The sequence below is a fragment of the Parasteatoda tepidariorum genome, chromosome 6 (assembly GCF_982258835.1).
Source record: "Parasteatoda tepidariorum strain Cologne lab strain chromosome 6, Ptep-v5.0, whole genome shotgun sequence".
Taxonomy (NCBI): Eukaryota; Metazoa; Arthropoda; class Arachnida; order Araneae; family Theridiidae; genus Parasteatoda; species Parasteatoda tepidariorum.
In genome coordinates, this window is record NC_141760.1 from 62,190,092 (window position 1) to 62,210,855 (window position 20,764).

General features: G+C 27.8%; 1 protein-coding gene across 2 annotated transcripts in view; it reads left to right on the forward strand.

Moving 5' to 3' along the window:
* Nucleotides 1-20,764, forward strand: part of LOC107439444 (cell adhesion molecule Dscam1) — a 201,388-nt gene that overhangs the window by 67,921 nt on the left and 112,703 nt on the right. For both annotated transcript variants that reach the window (XM_087165949.1, XM_043043124.3), the window contains exon 3: nt 17,148-17,306. In XM_087165949.1, coding sequence (XP_087022075.1) covers nt 17,148-17,306 — 159 coding nt within the window. The remainder of the gene's footprint in view (nt 1-17,147; nt 17,307-20,764) is intronic.

Consider the following 20,764-nt stretch of genomic DNA (forward strand, 5'->3'; position numbering starts at 1 on the left):
ATATATTTGTATCAAATATAATATTCCTATAAGTGTTCACATAGATCCCTTGGGACACCATTATGTTCGAAGTAGCAAATGTATATATATATTTGTTGTAATTAAAATCGAAAAGTAAAGTCAGAACAAATATATTCAAATATTCAAATGAATATTCTCAAAAATGGAATATCAGAAAAAAAGTTCAATATTTTTCAGATATTCGTACAATGTATACTATTAAGTTATTAATTTGTTGTAACGCTTCTCTTTGTTTAAAACAACAATAACTGAATTTTTCTTCGATAAATATGCATTTTAGAAATTGTTTCAAACATATATTATGTATATAAAAAAGGATAACAGCAAAAAATTTGAAATATTGCAGATAAGTGACACTATATTTATAAAAATACTATTAAACTATAATTTAAACTATAACAATAATGTCAGTAAGTTTATTTTATCAATCGAAATCTTTCAAAAATAGAGATTCTCCAGACTTGTCAATATTTCCCAAAATAAACGCCTGTAAGAAGTACCGTATATTTTTCATAGAATTTCAGAATATATATATATAATATGGTTAGCATTTATATACAATACCATTACAAAGTGAAAACCTCAGGCGATTCCGTGTTTGCTTAAAATTCTCAGAAATACATTTGGAACTCTATACCATTCCATTCCATTTTGTTTGCTTTGGTAAAATTTCGGAGATTTACAATCGAATAAAGCTATACAATTTGAAAAAAGGTTAACGGTTTTTGGTGAACAATAAAAGGATTGAAATCAATGATAAAATAAAAAAAAAGTAATATTAAACTCTGCCTCACTTTAAAAACTTTAATATTAAGGAAACGTAGCTAGAAATTAAAAGGAAAATATGCTTTCAGGATATTTTAACAAAATTAACCTTTTCGCTATGCAGCATGATAGTACATTCTATTCTGGACCATCAATTGTGCCAGTCGTAAGCAAATGGTTAAAACTATTCTTTCAATGTTGAAATGCCTTGCAAAACATTTTCTTCCATTTTATGTCTTAAGGGTTTCCTCGATAGCTAAAACTTAATATTTCTTTTCTTGAGACAATAGAAATGTAACTTAGCTTTCTTTTCCTAAAACGTTAATTAAAAAATACTAAATAATATGAAATATTTCAGGACATTGTGAAAAAAACATTGCTTTAAAAATATTTATAATCGTATATGATGTATTTTTTCGATGCTATAAAATTAAGGCATTTCGAATGTAAACGTAAAAAACGCAGTAAATTTTCCGATAAATGTGAGCAACTCATAGCATGAGTTATAAATTAAACTGTTTTTTAATCGATAAATGTGTGTCTTATGGACTGAATATTACACTTCGTTACCCATTATGTTTTGAACTATGATATGCGTAACATTTAGAACACATGGCTGTTTAATAAAATTATCCCATCATTTGAAATCTTGATATTAATTTCCTATTAATAAGTGGAATATCAAAAACTGATACGCCTTAAATTTCAACTAGAAAAGAATTAACAAAGAAGGGAATGAAAAGTTTTCTTACAATTCTTCCGACAATTTTCAATATTGTACAATATTTACAATACTTTGTAGAATATTTGCAGTAATTTGTACAACATTTACAGTGATAGTTTTTAGACATGGATTAAGAGCAAAAAATTATGTCATTATGATTTCAAAGAGTCACAGAATAAACAACGTAAAATCAAGGATTAAAAAAAAAATTCTTAACGCATACAGCTGTCGCGATGTTGTAAGCGAGCATATTTGTGACAAGATATAGAACAAAAAATATACTGTGCCGTTTAAGTTTGTAGACAAAGTTATGCTTGGAAAAATTGAGTAAAACTGAGAGTGTGTAAGGGGGGCAGGTGTAAAGGATTATTACCGAGGGAAATTATTTGATTGTGATAAATTATCACTTACCTTAAATGATACTGAATATAGTCAATCTTTATTTTGACGAGATGATCTTCTAAAAATGTGTTTTGCTTGATCTAAAAATAACAATCCACCCAAATGAGCAAGAATTATTAATAAATAAAAAATTTATAGTTTATATTTTGCAGTTTGTGCACGATTTTGTAGTGTTAATTAATGCCAATTTATAAATTTTAGTAAACTTTTTTCACCCTGCACGAAGAACGAGTATTAGCTTGTACTGAAACTATTCTACTTGAAAAATTGCGCAGTTTTAATGAAAAAATGTTTTCAAATGAGTTAATGTTAAATGTTAAATGAGTCTTGTAGAGCAGGATGTCCTTTGTAAGATGCAGACAGCCAGTAAAACTCGTAATAAACATAGGTAATAAAAATTTTAAGAAAACATGCCGTGAAAACTTTATCAGTGCTGTAAATTACAATCCAATTCTATATTTCTTTTTTTTCCTTTTTGCACTTATTTATTGTGCTACATATCTATATTCTTTTTCAAAATTTTGAAATCACCACTTTAAAAAAATTTATGCGTGCAATTATGCTTAATATACAGAAAGAAACAACCTATTTCATTCTTTTTTCTGCAATAGTATGTGGTGTTTGGCATTTAAATAATCTTGCACCATAATATCATTCAAATTTGTCGGAGGCATAATATAGTTCTTAATTAATTAAAAGCACTTGTTAAACTCAATTAACTCATTTAAGGACTGTGATAACATATACGTGATTGAGCAATTCTCCTTTCCCGTTCCATGGTATCATGTGTGAAACGAGATTTGGCATGTTACATCTTATTTTAATTCGTATGCGCACTCGATAGTACGCATTATTTTTTCGGATCATGTGAGCTTGGGTTAAAAATCTTACTCCTTCTTCCAGTCTTGATTGGATTAAACTGCCGTAATCTTCAGCTTGAACGGAATCATTGTCCAAAGTGTTTTGTTTTAAACTATGTTGCAATGTTTTAGGATTCAAGGAACTGATATGAGATACGATGTTCAATTGATTAATTCAGAGAATATTGAAAGTATTTGGCAATATTAATAACAGCTAATCTAATTACAAATATTTATTCAGTTTGTCTGATCTTCAATAAGGATCTTCAAATCGCATAAATAAGTAAATAAGTAAATAAGTTTTATCTTGTAAATGAAATATTTATTTATATAAATGACTATACGGAAAGTAAACTATAAAGTCTGCTTAATTAGTAAGAAAAAAGTTATTAGTTGATTATATTCAACAACATTAATTTTTTTATTAAAACAATATGATGTTTTTTTATTAGAAATACTTTCACTTGCAATATATTTACTTTAATGCCGCAATTGTTAGTGAAAATAATTTTCCAGTATTTAAAAAAAAAAAAAGATTTTGAAATCAATTCATACATTTTCTGTACCTATATTCAATCAAAACAGTGGATATTTAATGTAATATTTAATTAAAATCACGTAAACATAAACTTTTGTTTTATATAACAGCAATTTTGGACTTAAAATTAAATTAATTAATACTATTTTTATTAATTTTTTTTTAATTTGATTCAGTACATGCTTAAATCTAGCGAAACTGAAGTAAGCTTAAAACAACATCTAATCCCTTTTCATTATTTTTATTTTTTTAAGCGAATTTACCAAAATCCCATGTTTGTCATTCGGTTTATTGCAAACCACTATATCTAAAGGTTGTTGAAGTAAAAAGAAAATACACGAAATACAAATAAACAAGTAAAAATACTTTTCCCCATCCTTCACTAGCTGAAAGAGATGAGTTCTTTAGTCCATGATGGATGAGAAGCAATTTGAGGCGTCAGACCGCTGGGACATTTGAGGAGACGTGATCCGCCATTGCTGGTTTCAGAAAAAAAAATATATAGATCAAAAAATTCTCTATTTCATTCAGAACAGGGAACGACATTTCCTGTGTAATCAATTAGTTTTAATGTTTTTATTTGCAATAAATCGATCACATAATATCATACTTTTTTCTTAACCGCATAAAGAAAAAAAAGTCCGATAAAAATACAGTCAAGTATGGTAATGAAATTTCTTAAATAAATAAATAAATTTAAAATAAACTTAATTCTAATTATTAGAACTAAAATATACAGTATTTAAATAATACGTTTAGTAATAGGGTAATGGTATTTGTAATATGGTATTAATACGGCAAGTTTATATGCCAACGGTTTACCGGAAATTTCGGTTTTCGAAAGTATAGTTCTGCAAGTTGTTCAAAATGATATGTGCACAAAATAAAAGTTCCACATTTATAGAAAATATCTTGACACGAGGTGCACATAATGAAATGCAAGATATTTAGAACTTCATGACACTTGAAGAGATAAGTAAAATGTTAAAAATAAGCACAGCGGGCGTGCTCATAAAGTATGCGATTTTATATTCAAGAGTAAATTTCGTTGTTTATTTAAAATATGCGTAATAATTTCAAGGATAATTACTATTTGAAATGTAAAATTGAACAAAAAGTAATGCAACACAAAATTCACAAACAAAATTCACACATACATATATATATATATATATATATATATATATATATATATATATATATATATATATATATATATATATATATATATATATATATATATATATATATATATATATATATATATATATATATATATATATATATATATATATATATATATATATATATATATATATATATATATATATATACACACACAACAATTTAGACAATATTTCCCAAATTGCGGCTACCCCCTATATTTTGGGGGTTAGAAATCCGAATCCGTCGGCATGTTTATTCAAAGAAAGTACTTTTTTATGTCTGATTTTCTCCCTTAATGTATCGTTGGCACTAATTAATTAGCACATTTCAGGTCACCCTCTCAAACCATTAAGATTGAGTCATAGAATGTGAAGATCCGATCATTAGATCACAAGTTATTCAGGGTACCCGTTTTTTATTTTGCGCACTGTACATATTCTAGAATACATAACGATTAATCGCGCAATGAATTTATTTATTATTTTATTTAATAAAAAATATCCAGTTGTAAGAAGATAAAAATATATTTTTAACAAACATCTCCTCATACTGATTTGCGATAAATAATTTCCCACGATGTGAGGATATTATTGAACAGTTGTAATTACATTATTTAACAGTTTTCACAATGTCTTATACAACTGACTTTGCTATAGAGCATTTAAGAAAATGTGTTTTAGGGAAACATGTAATTTTGTTTATGTTACTACTAAAATATTAAACATTGAAATATTGAGTCCATTTAGAAAGTGGGGTTAAGACTACTTCAGTGGTTAGTTAACTTTGATGGTTAGTTAACTTTGATGGTTAGTTAACTTTAATGGTTAGGTTTTGAATGAATTGAAAAATTTTAGATAAATTTATCAATTCGGGTGATGCTTTCCACACTATAATTTGGTAAATTACCAAAATGCAACAATGATTATTAAAATCCTAAAAAAGTTAATAACCGACATTTTAGCACCAAATAGATACAATCCACTTAAAGATAAAAACTTCTCAACTATGTTTTTATACTAAAAAAAAACATATATAATTCTTTTATTTTTAATTTAAGTCAAATACAATACTTACTTACTATAAATAATGATTTAATTAATAATGCTGAGAATAAACGATATAAATTTTCAATGAAGATTCATTTTCTGTAATTCTTTGAAATGAAGGAGCGAATGAAATTAGTTTTGATTAAATCGTATAAATAGGGTAGTTAATCATGCTATAGCTTGAATTTTCATGGGAATTTCAAGCATTCAGTATCATTAGAAAAAAACTTTTTCATTAAATCATCAACTGTCTTTATCTGACTTAATCTGACTGCCTTTTTCTAGTCAACTGCGTCAGTAGATTCTAATTAAGCTCTTTTCTATTCCTCCGTTAGTCCAATAGAAGTTTTTAGAACCAATAACAGAAAGCAGTATTTTTCATCGTTAAAGTTTCTGATTATTTTCTTTGAAACTTTTTTTCCATTAAATGTGCATGTTATACAGCTTTTATATAAGGCACAGTTGTGTTATTGTGGAATAAGGTATTATAATGTCCACTTATTATTATACTTCTTTAGTTATCTGAGAAAATAAAATCATGAACAGTAGAAAAACTTTTGTTGTTTTGAGATCAGAACAGCTCAACAATTTACTAAAAAATTTTAAAAGTTTTTTTTTAAAATTTAAATTCAGACTGTTTGATTTAAATTTAATTTATGTTGAAAAATTAACATGTATTAAAAAAATTGCTTTTGAACTATTTAAAATATTGTTAAAAATTATAATTTTATGTATGGAAGAAAGAAGCTCAAATATGTAAACTAGTTAATTTATTTAAATTATGTTTCTAATAAATCTTCTTCTAATAAATCTTTCTTTTAAATCTTAAAAAGGTCGGACAAAGAGCGGGTAAGCAGCTAGTGATATATAAATGTGATCATCATCACTCAAACATGGCCACTAGCGCCATATATAAGGCTATATCTTTTAACGGTCATAATATAAATGTGACGTAATTTTAACCTTATTCAGGTGACATGGACTACACCTGAGTTGGTATCCCTCAGTCCAAACTTCAACACCACAGCCAAAGTGAGGACTCTTAGCCACGATTGATACACATTTTACTGCATATACACGCTGGTTGTTTTGTCTGCTGTCAGGACAATTTCACTCTCCCCAGCTTTCCAACTAGCTGTTTGAGCAGACTGTTGTTAGCCGACTAACCACCAAAGAATCCTATAAATATGATCATCAATAAAATACAATATATTGACAATGGGGAAAAATTTTCGTTGTTAAATATTTTCCTTATTTTTAAAAACTGAGGTACAAACAAGAATCACTGATGAAAAGTATTTCAATGAATCATATTATTTTTATCAAGTTATCTGTTATGGCTTAAGTTATAATATCGCTTAATTGGGGGAAGGGACATTGTGAACGATTTATTTACTTCGTTATAAATAAGAATAAATGAGAAATTTCATATAATGTTTGAAAACATGAACCTTGCAAAAAATAGATCACAGGAGCCGAAAGCCGCGGAGACTGTGTTACTTGCAAATTTAAAGATAGTCGAAGCACAGTTGCTACTTATCAAAGAAGAGAACTATTTGGCATTTTACTCGAAGTCGAACCAAGTACAATTAAGAAAATTAGTAACAATTCTGAATTATTTGGAGAAAGATAAGACTTAAAGAATGCTTCAATTTCATGGAAAACTTTTATCGACCTTTAATTTGCAAGCAAACATATTAGTGAGTGGTGAAATGTATATCTATTTATAGCATTTGATTACCGCTTTCAGTATATTCTGACAAAAAGCTTTCATGAATATTTTTATTGAAGACTATGTGGGGGAATAAATATTTGTTTAGAGATTAATTTGTTATGCACGTTTTATATGTATTGCATGGCAGTAATGTATAATTATATTACCAATAAGCTTACAGATGAAACTTGAACAAATTAAGTTATTTAAGCACGAATTTGAACACAAATAAACGAACTAAGTGAAGGATAAAACATTTTGTTATTTTGACAATATATATGATTTTTTGTCTTGCATTATTTCGTGTTCAAATTAATTAGCAATTAGTACTGCAATTACTACATGGATTGAAAATAAATTAATACGTAGATTTTAAATAAATCCTTCAAACCATGAAATTTAATAATAAAATTGAATGCACATACCTATTGAGCACATACGCTGTGCTTCTTTTAACATTTTACTTCTCACTTCGCGTGTTATGGGGCTCTGTTTACTTTTTGCTATTTCGAATATAATCCTGTCCCTCTATAAGACAAAAATACGCTTTCTAATTGTAAACTTATTTTAAATTCAAAACTCATATGTAATAATTCTTGAAACAAATTAAAACAACCTATATATGTGGGTTAATTTCAAATTTCCGTCTTAAATGCGCAGCCGTTTCAGTTAATTTGTTCACTTTTGATTAGAAATGGTGAAAGTCCCACCGATTTACATTATTCCATTACTTTGCCATATGCGTATGGTACTTTGCCATATGCGTATGGTACCCTCAAAAATAATATAAAGCTTTGGTATCCCGCCATAAAATGCTTTACAAATGTCGATGGTTACCATACCCTTATGGTGTCTTGCTATCAGAATGTCATACAAATTTCCATAGTAACCATATACTTAAGACGTCTTGCCATATAAACCCCTTATGGTCACCATAGGTTTATGGTATATTGCCATACAAATTTCTATGGTAGCCATAGTTTTTTATTTTATATCTTATATCCGTCGTTGAACAGCCCACCCAATTTTATGATCAACTCCGTAGCCTTGTAATTTTGAACCAATCCAGAAGACAAGAAAGCCTGGATCAGTATTTGGATTAGTAGTGGGAACATGGAGGACTCAACAGATTTAATGCGCATCAGTCACCATTTACTAAACGTGGAGTCTTCGGATGGCGGGGATGGAACCCACGAACTCTTGAACATGGGTGCATTGCCCTACCAACCAGGATATCCCGGCCTCTGGTAGCCATAGTGTAACATAGATTGCCATAGTTATGTCTATAGCAAATTTTCCTAAGGTACAGACGTTAGCAGCAAGAACTACATGAATCTTTAGGGCAGCATGTTTAACATTTTCTGTTCGTTTGCTGTTTCAATGGACAGATATTTTATCAGAAAAAAAGGTGGACAAAATAAAATCGCTTTTACAATATAATCTTTTACTATTTAAAATTTATTGTATTGTATTCTAAATTTATTGTTATTCCTCTGTTATTTTATTGATCAATGCATTTTCTTCATATTGTTTCTCGATGCTCTTGAGAAAGTTTGAGATGATAACCGATCTGATTATAAGCCGAGCACTCACTTTAGCTCCCGAAACTTCTGTGTTTATATTCCGATATAGTCGATATATAGTTTTTTCAGCTTTATTTCCAACAGTATAAATACAACGATTTCTATTAAAATTGAATGAAATTTCATTCTTGTACTAAATTTCTTCTTTTTACTGATCTTTGGTGATATATATATATATATATATATATATATATATATATGTTAAATCTCAAACAAAAATTCTTAATTCATCAAAAAATTCAAAAACTCCTAAACTATTATTAAACTTTAAGACATTAACAAACTTTGTTAGTTGGTTCATTATTTAAAAAATACCAGACATGATTCAAAAAACATTATTAAAATCTCGTAATCTTGATTACTCGTAATCATGCTGAATACTCATTTTAAACGTAATTAAACTGCATTTAAACTATATTTTCACAAATATTTAAGTCATTTTTTTTCTCATTAATATACACTATAAATTTAGACTTTAATTTCGAAAAAGACATTGCATATTATGTTACAGTCATATTAATTAAAATATAAATCTTAAAATCCATTTTTTTATAATGAGAGACACTTTAATTCACAATATTATTTTTTTTCTCCAAAAAAGAAGATTGATTCGATGACAGTTTAAAAAAATTGTCTATTCATTGTACACATTTTTCATTAAAATATTTCAAATTGAAAATATTTTTTTTCAACAAAAAAATGAAGATGCCTTTTTCGGGTGCAACTTAATCACCGCTTTCTTTCAAGAAGTTTTTAATGCGACCAGCCTGAAACAAGCTTTTCGCTGCGGTTGATTGTGAAAACAATTTCTCCTTCCCTTCATTAAGGGGACCCCACTCATTGAACATAGACTTGAAGATGGAGGAAAATGTTACGTACGTACTAAAAAGCGGAGAAAAAAGAAGAGGAGTTGAGGAAAAGGGAATTCTTTTTAAGCTTTTCTCAGAAAAGTATCCTCTAATGAGAAAAAGTTTTGACTGCAAAGATAGCTGGAACTCGTTATAAAATAGGATAACTTCTGGCTTCAAAAATGTCGTGCTATATTCGTAATAAAAGAAAATGGAAGAATTCCGTTTATATAAATTTTCAACTAAAGCTCGGTTTATTTTCAGATTGATAAAGCTTCATTAGAAATTCTTAAGAATGCATACCCTGAAACTCTTCAATAATACATGCACTGAAAAAAAACCTCCAGATCATATTATGATAAAAATCACAGGCACCCAAGATGTTGGTATTCTTTACCGTGAAATCCATTTTTACCTGAACATGTTACGGAACAAACAATTCAATAATACATACACCGATAAAAAACCTCCAGATCTTATTATAGTAAAAATCACAGGCACCCTAAAACCTCCAGATCATATTATGGTAAAAATCACAGGCACCCTAAAACCTCCAGATCATATTATGGTAAAAATCACAGGCACCCTAAAACCTCCAGATCATATTATGGTAAAAATCACAGGCACCCAAGATGTAGGTATTCTTTACCGTAAAATCCATTTTTACCTGAACATGTTATGGAACAAACAATTCAATAATACATACACTGATAAAAAACCTTCAGATCATATTATAGTAAAAATCACAGGCACCCTAAAACCTCCAGATCATATTATGGTAAAAATCACAGGCACCCTAAAACCTCCAGATCATATTATGGTAAAAATCACAGGCACCCAAGATGTTGGTATTCTTTACCGTAAAATCCATTTTTACCTGAACATGCTACGGAACAAACAATCTGATACACCATAAGTTTCACTGTAATAAGTTCAGTAAAATAACCGAATAACTCGAGATTAAAAAAAATGCTGTGAAAATTACAATATATTATTTTACATTAAACATGACTTTTACAGTAAAATGGATTTTCAGGATGATGCGAACAAAGTACCGGTACTTTATACCAAAATGTGATGCGGAATTTTTTACAGTGCGATTTGATTTTTTAGTAAAATGCACAGGAGGTCTCATAATGATAATATTTAATGTATGAATGATAATATTTAATATATAAATGAAGTAAAAAACCTGCATATTAACCCGTTCAGAACGGGGAAAAGGGGATAGCGACTTCCATAAGTATACGTATTAAAAATTGAGTATACGTATAGTTATTTTTAATATTACATGAGAGTACCAAATTGAGATCTTGTTTGTGTGATCATGGGCATCAAAAATGCTCGTCATAAATCGAATCAATAATTGCGTAATAAAAATTGCTTGTACGAAATTATACAAGATATTAGGTAGATCTTCCGTTCGCTCTCGCGCGTAAGATTGAAGCAACTGTGCATACTCGCGTTAATTTTAAATACTAAGTTTCCTTAAGTTGCGTTGGCGCGATTTACGCTAGAAAGCAAAAGCTACAAGCACGCTGTTTATAGCTGTTAAATGTTGTTTTCTGTTTAAGCCTACCTTCCCCATCTGTGATTTAATCATTGGTTCATTCAATAAAAAATAATTTTAATAGTTTCTATTTGCCTCTTCTGTATGCCTCATCTTTAAAGAAATAGTCTACATCAATTGTAAATTTTGCTTTGATTTTGCGGTCAAGGTTGAAATGATATTCTACAACGTTAATGTTTTTAACTTGCTGATTTTTTTCAAAATCACTTACTTTCACTTACGACAGTTTGATATTTTTTCACAAGTGCATACGCATTTCAATGGAACTGACGCATGTGCACTAGATGTGCGCATGCATCAGTTCTAATGAAGCGCGCATTTACGTGAAATGCAAAATGACTTGAAATGTTACTTTCGGAAGCTAACGCAAATTCGCGAAAGCTCTCTATTATTGAGATCTTGTTCGCGTGATCATAGTCATCGAAATTGCTAGTCAGAAATGGAATCAATTATTATTTATTAAAAATTGCGTATACGTATTCATACGAGATATTATATGATAGTCAAAATTTAGCTCTGGTACTTGTGATCATGGGCATCAGAAATGTTTGCCAGAATTTGATTCGGAAATGCTATCTCTGATATGATAGTTTGGCCATGAAAGGAGAATCGTGTCATGCAGATTATCTACAGCAGATTATCTACAGCGAACAAGAAATCGCTATTTAAATCTAACAAATCACTAATAAGAAAGGTGTTGCGTAAGACAACTATATCTGTTTGATCGCCTATGAAAAAGAGAAGGAATGGAAAATAATGCCAAAAATTTTCATTCTGCAATTAAAGTGGTTTTGATGTTCTTCCACCTAATTTCAGAGATTCGTTTATGTTTTTTTTTCCTTCCTTCTTTAATAACGGTTTCTTTACAAGTAAAAAAAAGATTTTAACCGTATTTTTAACATTTATTTTTTAAAAAAGGGTATTAAAGGACTTTGTTTAGGTTCTCGAAAAATGCCTGGCCAAGCATGTAAAAGCTTAATCTGAAATGTCTATTAAAAACTGCCTGAAACTTTGATAATAAATAAAAAATATGAAAATTATAAAAAAAGTTAGCTAAACCTTTTTTATTCTTCTATCATATGATTATATATATTTAAAAGAAATCCCCTTCAGTCTGTGGGCATTCAAAAATAATAAATATAAATGTTTACAAAAGAATATAAAAACAACACCGAGGGTGATATCGTTTGATAATTTAATTATAACTTAAAAACTACATCATCATAAATTTCTAAGAGTGTAAAGGTACATTCTTGCTTAATACATTCAAAAAAGATTTTAGGTTATGTAAAGGCTCTATTAGGCCCTGCGTCCTACTGTCTTGCATGCCAGCAGGGCGAGAAAAATTTCTTGGTAATTTCTTTTTAGAATAATTACGAGCATAATTTGAGTACGTTAAATTTGATTAAAATATTTTACTTTTGTGCATTCTGGAATTTTTATCAGCAGTATAAATGGTAGAAATAACAAATAATAAATTGTCATAAAAATTGGTTAAAAAAAATCATATTAGAGCGAGCAAAAAAAGTGCGGGATTGCCCATCTAATTTGAATCTTTCTCAAAAACGGGGGGAAAATTCCTTGAAATAAGAAATATCAATAACTCAATTACTTTTTAGTTGAAACATCATGAAAAAAATAATTGGGTAAGAAAACATGGAAAAAAAAACCAGATTAAAAATTTTGAAAAAAATTTGAATTTGAAGAAAAAAATGAATGAAGAAAAATGAAAAAATGAAGAAAAATGAATAACATCATCTGACAACTTCTTGTTTAACGTTTAATTACAAAATATTAATAAAACGAATAAAAATTACAAGTAAGCGCAAAAGAGATTTTTCTAAAAAGGATAATAACCCAAGTTTTACTCGCGAATTAAACTGTATTTTTATGTGCATATATATTTTATAGAGATTTCGCGTCAATATTTTATAACTTAAAGTAACATAGTTTCATTGAATTGGCGTTATATTAAATTAATACGCAAATCAAAAGTTGTTTTTTTTAAGTACGATAAAAATATTTTATGAGTTTCAATCTCGTACAAAGATGATTTAAGTGTAGATTAGTTAAGGATTAAACCAGAATTTTTAATACCGTGCTATATAATCACAAAATATATATATATATTACTATTCTTATATTTTCATGTCTGATATCGTTTTCTTGCAAAAATGAAACAATAGACAAGTTTTTCTTAACCATTTTTAATAATAATAATTAAAAAATAACAGTGCAATTAGGAAAGTTTAACAGCTTATAAAGTACGAGATAAAAAACGATTATTTTTTCCAGTTAATCTCGATTGCTGATCTAACTCTAGGTTAACAAGCGAAAAATACAATTTGAAAAATATAATAATCAATAATGATATCTTACCAAGATGAAATTTTTATGATATCTTACCAACGTTTTCTGTTGTTTTTTATAGTTAAAAATTTTAAATGAACGCTGTTTAAAATAAAAAAAGCAGCAAAATTTAGTAATACAATGGCGATGCAAAATTGAATAATTTAAAAATGTTATATCGTTTTTAGAGAATGTTATTTGAAAAACGCTTTTTCAAGAAGTGATACTTAAAAAAGAAATTAAAAAATAATATGTAAAAGCATTTATGGTTTTATTCTGAAATGAAATAAAAAGACATTGTATTATTCCTCCCCAATCACTATTTATTGAACTTAAAAAATCTTTGGAGTGAAAAATTTTGTACAGCTGTATTATAAATAATGAGCTTTGAGATCACTTGTATTGGAGTTTGTCTTGCTATTTAAATGTCACAAAACTTAAAAAATATCTATTGTTCCAGGTTCGAAAAATGAGAAAATAATATTTTATAGTAAATATTAGTTTTTATTATGGCCAAAAATATTGAACTACAATAATATTTATATTTTCACCTGTTTGTAGCTATTGAACGACTTGCATTGTTTTGTGATAAAACAATATACTTTGTTTGGACTGAAAATTGAATATTTAAGTAACATAATTCGAAATGACGTTGTTAAATCCCTTAGTTTATTTTTAAAATGCATAGAAGCATTTATTTTAAATAATAAACAAAAAATTCGTAATTTAGAAAAATTCAAGAAGAATTCTAAAAAAATAACTTTCAATTATCACTCTTTATAGAACAATTATAATGGGAATTTTCCTTTATTCGATTTCTTATGATACTTGAATTCCGAATATTGAGCATTGTTTAGAATAAATATGCAATGATAGTTTATGCATTACTGATTTATATGCATTTTAGACATTTCTGATTTAAGTATACAGTATTAATTTCATGTTAGTTTACTACGAATGTTTTTTGAATTTATTTTTTTAAGGGAGAGTGGAACTTTCAGAAAAAAACTATACTATCTGGGTTTTTTTCGTCCATTTATTTTTGAAGAATAATATAGAAACAACTTATTACATATTCTTTTTCCGAATATTTTGGAGCAGAAAAATCCGCTAATATGCTTATTATTCCGCCAAGCAAAGCGAATCTCAGAGGCTCAGTCGACAATGTCCTTGAAAGTGAAACACTGTCGGAGAATAAGTTTTTCTCTCTTTTTTTACGCAAGTGAGTTTCAACCCTTGGATCACGATAAAATCGGTATTTCCCGAGCATCGGTATTTTGCGTTATTTATCGAGTGTCGATATTTATTGATTGGCGTCATTTTTTGTTTCTTATTTTGTGTCTATATTTTTTTTGTCGATATTTGTCGTATTCACGATAGTTAAAATATGTTGTAATATTGTTGTTGTTGTTAACGTATGCCTGTTTAGGCAGAGGGGGTGCGATTGTTCTTGTTTTCCAGTGGCGCCATCTATGGCCAAGAATTCGACTTCTGCCACACTATACGTCACACCCACTCATGGGGCGGACCCATTCATACATCCATTCATTCATCCTCAAATCGTAATTTTGGCCTGCATCAGAGAACGATCGATCTCCAACCCAGTACCCCCAGAGGTATTGATTTGTTATGGGAACATGGAGGACTGCGACTCGACAAATTTAACGTGTATCAGTCACTTTACTACACGGGGAGTCTTCGGCGGCGGGGTTCGAACCCATGAACTCACGGACAGGGACCCAATGCCCTACCGACTAGGCTATTCCCGCTCTATAGTATTGTTATCGTTATAAATAGAAAAATATTGATGTTTCACTATACTTGTAAAATTGGAGGTTGGATGAAAATTACAATCAAGTTGTCGCTTAATGATCAACAAAAGTTTATTTAGTAGAACTATAACATGGTTTAAAATTTATTGGATAATTCTAAACTGATTTTTTGTGAACTAATATGTAAATACTTTCTACTACCTTAATATATAAATATTTTAAGATGCTTTTAATACTTTAAGAATAATTATGAAAACGAATTAATTCTGACGTACTTCAAGAAAAGTCAAAAAATTCAGCTTCTAATTTATTTTGATTTAAGAAAGATTTCACATCAGAACGAAAATCATTTCAGTAATAAAAGTTTCATAATATATAATTTTAAAATATAACTGAATTTGTCTTTAACTTCACTGTTATTTTTTCATTCAAAATGTAATTAATATTTTATTTAAAGTATGCAATAAAAATGTATTTATCGTTACACTCGCCTTAATTGTTTTTATATTAAAACACTTTAAGTACAATGATATAAAAAATTAAATCTGTTATACTTTAAATTTATATAGAACGAAAAGTACAAAAAATCAGTTCTTACATTATTTTGCTTTAAGACTTTTTTCACACACAATGCAAAAAAATACTAGATATTTGGTATTTCAACTCCAGAATAATCACAAGTATTGCATTTGAAGCTGTTAGCTTTTGTTTAGTATTTATAGTTTTGAATAAATACTTTACAATATTTCGTATTTGAATTTCTAAGACTAATCATTAGTGATTTAATTTAAATTCGCTTTTAAAGTACGCATAACTATTACTGTTAAATCTAGCATTAATCTAATTTTAAATCAAGAGTAAATTGTAAGCTAAACATAGTACATAAATATGGTATTCAGCTATCAGCATTGGAATAATACCAAAAATAAGCATTATTTAATATTAAAAAAAATCATTAAATACTATTTATACTACAAAAAGTTAAAATTTAATGTAAAAATAGTTTTTTTATAATTATATTTATGCATAACATTAAATTATAACAATGACGTATACTAAAAAATTACAGATTAAATTACGGTGCAAAATTTGATAGAAAATTATTTAAATAAGATTTAAATATTAAATTTTGACTTTTCTTATTTTTTTTTATAAATATTCTTTTAACCAGCAAAAACACTACAAATAATTTGTAATCATTTCGCCAACCGAAAACAATCCGACAGATAATGCAATTTACAGTTTAAATGTGCATGCAATATACTAGGTTTCAGAAAATTTAGCTAGAACACGCATCGAAAAACAAAAATTGGATTGAACAATAAACAATCCAGATTTTATGAGTTAAACTATGCATAATCGTTTCAAAATATACCAATCCCTAGTTGCCAGTAACAAAAACGAATTGTTCTATACTGTGAAAAATTACTGATCAAATTACTGTAAAAATTACTGGCACCCTGAGTGCCAGTAATTTTTACAGTAAAATCCATTTTTACCAGACCATATTAAGGAGCAAAAAGCTGATTAACTTTAATTTTTGCCAAAAATAATTACCGTAGAACCTTTGAATCACTTTTACTAAATAAATATTCCTGATGAAATTACGGTATAATATTTTGCGGCAAATATGGATTTTACAGGTGATGCCCCGAAACTTTTTCGGAATTTTTTACAGTGTAGGAACGAAAATCATTTCAGTCATAAAATTTTTTTAAGATTACTATTTTTTTTAATTGGTTTTTTCTTTATTTATAACGTATTTAGTATTTGTTTCTTCAATTTCAGTTGTACAACGTCGATACAAAGTACAAGTCTACGATGAATTTGTTGTGCGTGGAAATACTGCTGTCCTACGATGCCAAGTCCCATCTTTTGTTCACGATTACATAACATTCATGTGGAAAAGAGATGACGGAACAGCAATAACTTCCACAGCCTCAAGAGGTAAATAACTCAAGTTTTATTTCAAATATATTTAACAACAAAAAAAACATTAAAACTCTCCTTATAAAACTATTTCTTTCTTTTCAAATCTATTCCACAACGAGTAAAAAATGACTAAAACAAAATATATATTCGATAGATATATATATAAAAAGGAATGATAAACTGTTAAAAAAAGACACACTGCAAGATTCTTTTTCTTTCAACAAAGTCTTAAAAGATTGATAACTTATCGGAAAATATTTTTAGCCAACTTGTTTTTCACTGCCATCACCAAGTTTATTATTTTTTTTAGTTTCTTTCGTGAGGTTCTCAGATGTGTGCGGTTTGTGATTTTTAAGCTGCTAAGAAATGTTTTCATTTGTTTTAAGAAAAGAAATTAGTGTTAGATAAAATCAATGATTAATATGTTTTTATCCTAAATAGAATATAGATATTATTTACTTCTCATATATATTTAAGTTTTAAAAGCTAACTCTATGATGGGAATAAACCAATTATAAAGATATTTAATAATTTATGGTATTGATAGTTTAATATCAATTTAAGCTTAAATTATTAAATTACTAATTTCATGCACTGTGAAGTTCATTTTTACCGGAACATATTAAGGAAAAAAATCTGTTATACTATAAGTTTTACAGTAATAATCACCGTAAAATCACTTAATCACTCCAATTAAATAAACATAACTGTAAAAATTGCGAGATTAAATTTTAAGGAAAAAATGCATTTTACGGTGAAATGGATTTAACGGAAGATGCACCCTTGGTTACGATAGTTTATATCGTGATTTAAACCGAAATTTTTTACCGTGTATGAGATTAAAATGATAGAACTGTTAGTTGCTGTTGTCGTAGACCATTAAGGCATTGGAGGTGCGATATAGAACTGTCAGTTAAAAATAAAACTTTTTTCAAATTTGCGATCAGTAAAACTATATTTATGATTTGATTTGCCTAAATGCATATAGCATAATTAAATAAAAATATATGTAGAAAAAACTTTAGGCATGCAACAAGAGGGAATCATATAATTCAAACTTAAATAATACCTAAAGGCATTTTTTCGAGAACAAATATTTCCATCTACTTCTAACAAAATAAAACACGAATATATTCTGCAACAAAGAGCAGTTTTGCTGTGTATTAAACATGTATTAATGTGTATGCATTATAAATGCATATAAAGAAACACATTAGACAGAAAATATGTAGGAACTTTTAAGGCATTATAAATAAATAAATGAATTTTTTTTATTCATCTAACACAGTAAAAAAGAAAAAAGAAAAATATTGTCTTTGTTTTATTTCTCTATTCTTGATGAGCTATTACATGAATGAGTATTTTTATTCCATCCTCGCACTTTTTTTAACATGTATTTTTCTTAAATGCAATTATATTTCAAAACACACCTCATATGAATTTTAAAAAATATAAATATTTCCTATATATTACAGAATAATAAATTTAAGTTTATTTTTACCATTTAATAAATTCAATAGCTAAAAACATCAGTCAACATTATTAATGTATATAAACATTAATAAAAATAATGTTTATATACTAATGTCTTCTACTAATATGTTATATACTAATGTTATATACTAATGTCTATTATATAATAATGTCTTCGTAAAAATATATATTTATATCCAATATAATATTCCTGTAAAAGTTCATATAGATTAAGAGACCATTATGTTCGAAATAGCGAATCTCAATTTTTCCAAAGTAATATTTGTCTTTGAATAGTTGCTAATTTTTTTTCAAAGATAATGATAATACACCCTTAAATGAAGTATTATCCCTCAACATAACCAATATACTCCAGTAAGCATGAATTTAATTGATGAAAAGGGGTGAAGCTGAAGAATATGGAAAATTCGTGACTAAGTGGCTGCTTCGTAATCAAAGCTGTAGTCAAAGAAACTTTAACAGTGCTCAATGCTCGTTGCCGAAGGGCATTAAGGCAATTTACTCACCATCTTGAATTTAGAAGCATTTTAAAAAAATGCTTATCGTAGTGAAAAACGCTCTTAAACAACTTCTAATCACATAGAATTTGTTTTATCCCATTATGTTTAATACATATCTAACGTAACAGTGTGTGCAATATTTCACTCGATATTTAATAATAAGTACGATTTATTATAATTTATGAAACGTGGTGTATAAATTTTAAAAAATTGTGGTATTATAATTCATTTTCTCTTTATACCTTGGAATCTTGCATGCATGAAATCTTGCTTTATTCCATATCTAACGATTTTTTGCAGCAAATTTTGAGTTCTATATTTCGAAACACTTTTTATTCTCATTCACGTCTAGCAAGTCGTGAAAATGAGTGCCTGGTTTTGAGTGAATTGAATCGTGTCGACTGCTATTTCCAATTTGCACATTTAAGTGAATAAAAATTTCAATCATCTTACCTCTTCAGTTTTTTTTTATTATTTATTTTTATGGATAATTTGTTTAAGAGACCTGCTGGTTATCGGCTGTCCCATACAAGACTTACAGTACAATAACTTATATCAAAAAGGAGTAAGGAAATACAAGAAAATTGTTTTCTCCATCAGCGTAGGAAACTAGTTCAAATAAATTTCAACATTAGTTACAAATTTTGTCAAAAGATGGCAATGCTGTTAAAAAATATAAAACTATATTTATATTATTTTTAAAAATAACTCTCATAAGCAACTGCAACATGGGAGAGTTGTTGATTTGAAACTCCCGCCCAAATATTTTCATTAGAAATTTTCTGACAAGCAACTAAAAGTATTTTTTTTGTTTTTCAGTACGCAGCAGTATGTTCTGACAAACTTCATGACTTATTTTAAATTTCGAACAGCAAACTTTACATTTCTATCTTTTTCAGATTTCTTAAATTGTCGCTGAGATTTGCGAATTTTCTTATAACGAATAATAAACAACGACATTATGTATAAATTTAAAATTATTTTTGTTAATACATATACACATGCATATTAAAATAAATGTTCAATTATACAAAGCAAAGTTACATCTATGTAAATAGTTATTGAAATAGCCCTGTTACTGACATTAACTAAATAGTTAAAGTGATAGTTAGAATTAGCAATATATTAAATATTTAAACATAAACAGCTTTATTACATTCAATGAGATTTACATTCCCCTTCTAATGTTGAGATTTATAATTAAATCAGACTTTAAAATGTAAAACTAATACATTTCTTAAATTTCGTCGAAACAAAATTAAAAGTTTTCACTCGCAAATTCTATTCATACTTTTCATAACATTTGCCATTGTTACATAATTTGTCACCTTCCAATTGAAATATAATTTCAAAGAGTCTTGCTTTCTCAATAACTGAACATTTCTACAAATTCATTTCATTCTAAATTTCTGTTGAACTAATTGGAAAAGGATTGTTCCCTCCAATTACTTTGCAATCATTTCTGGTGCTACAAATTTC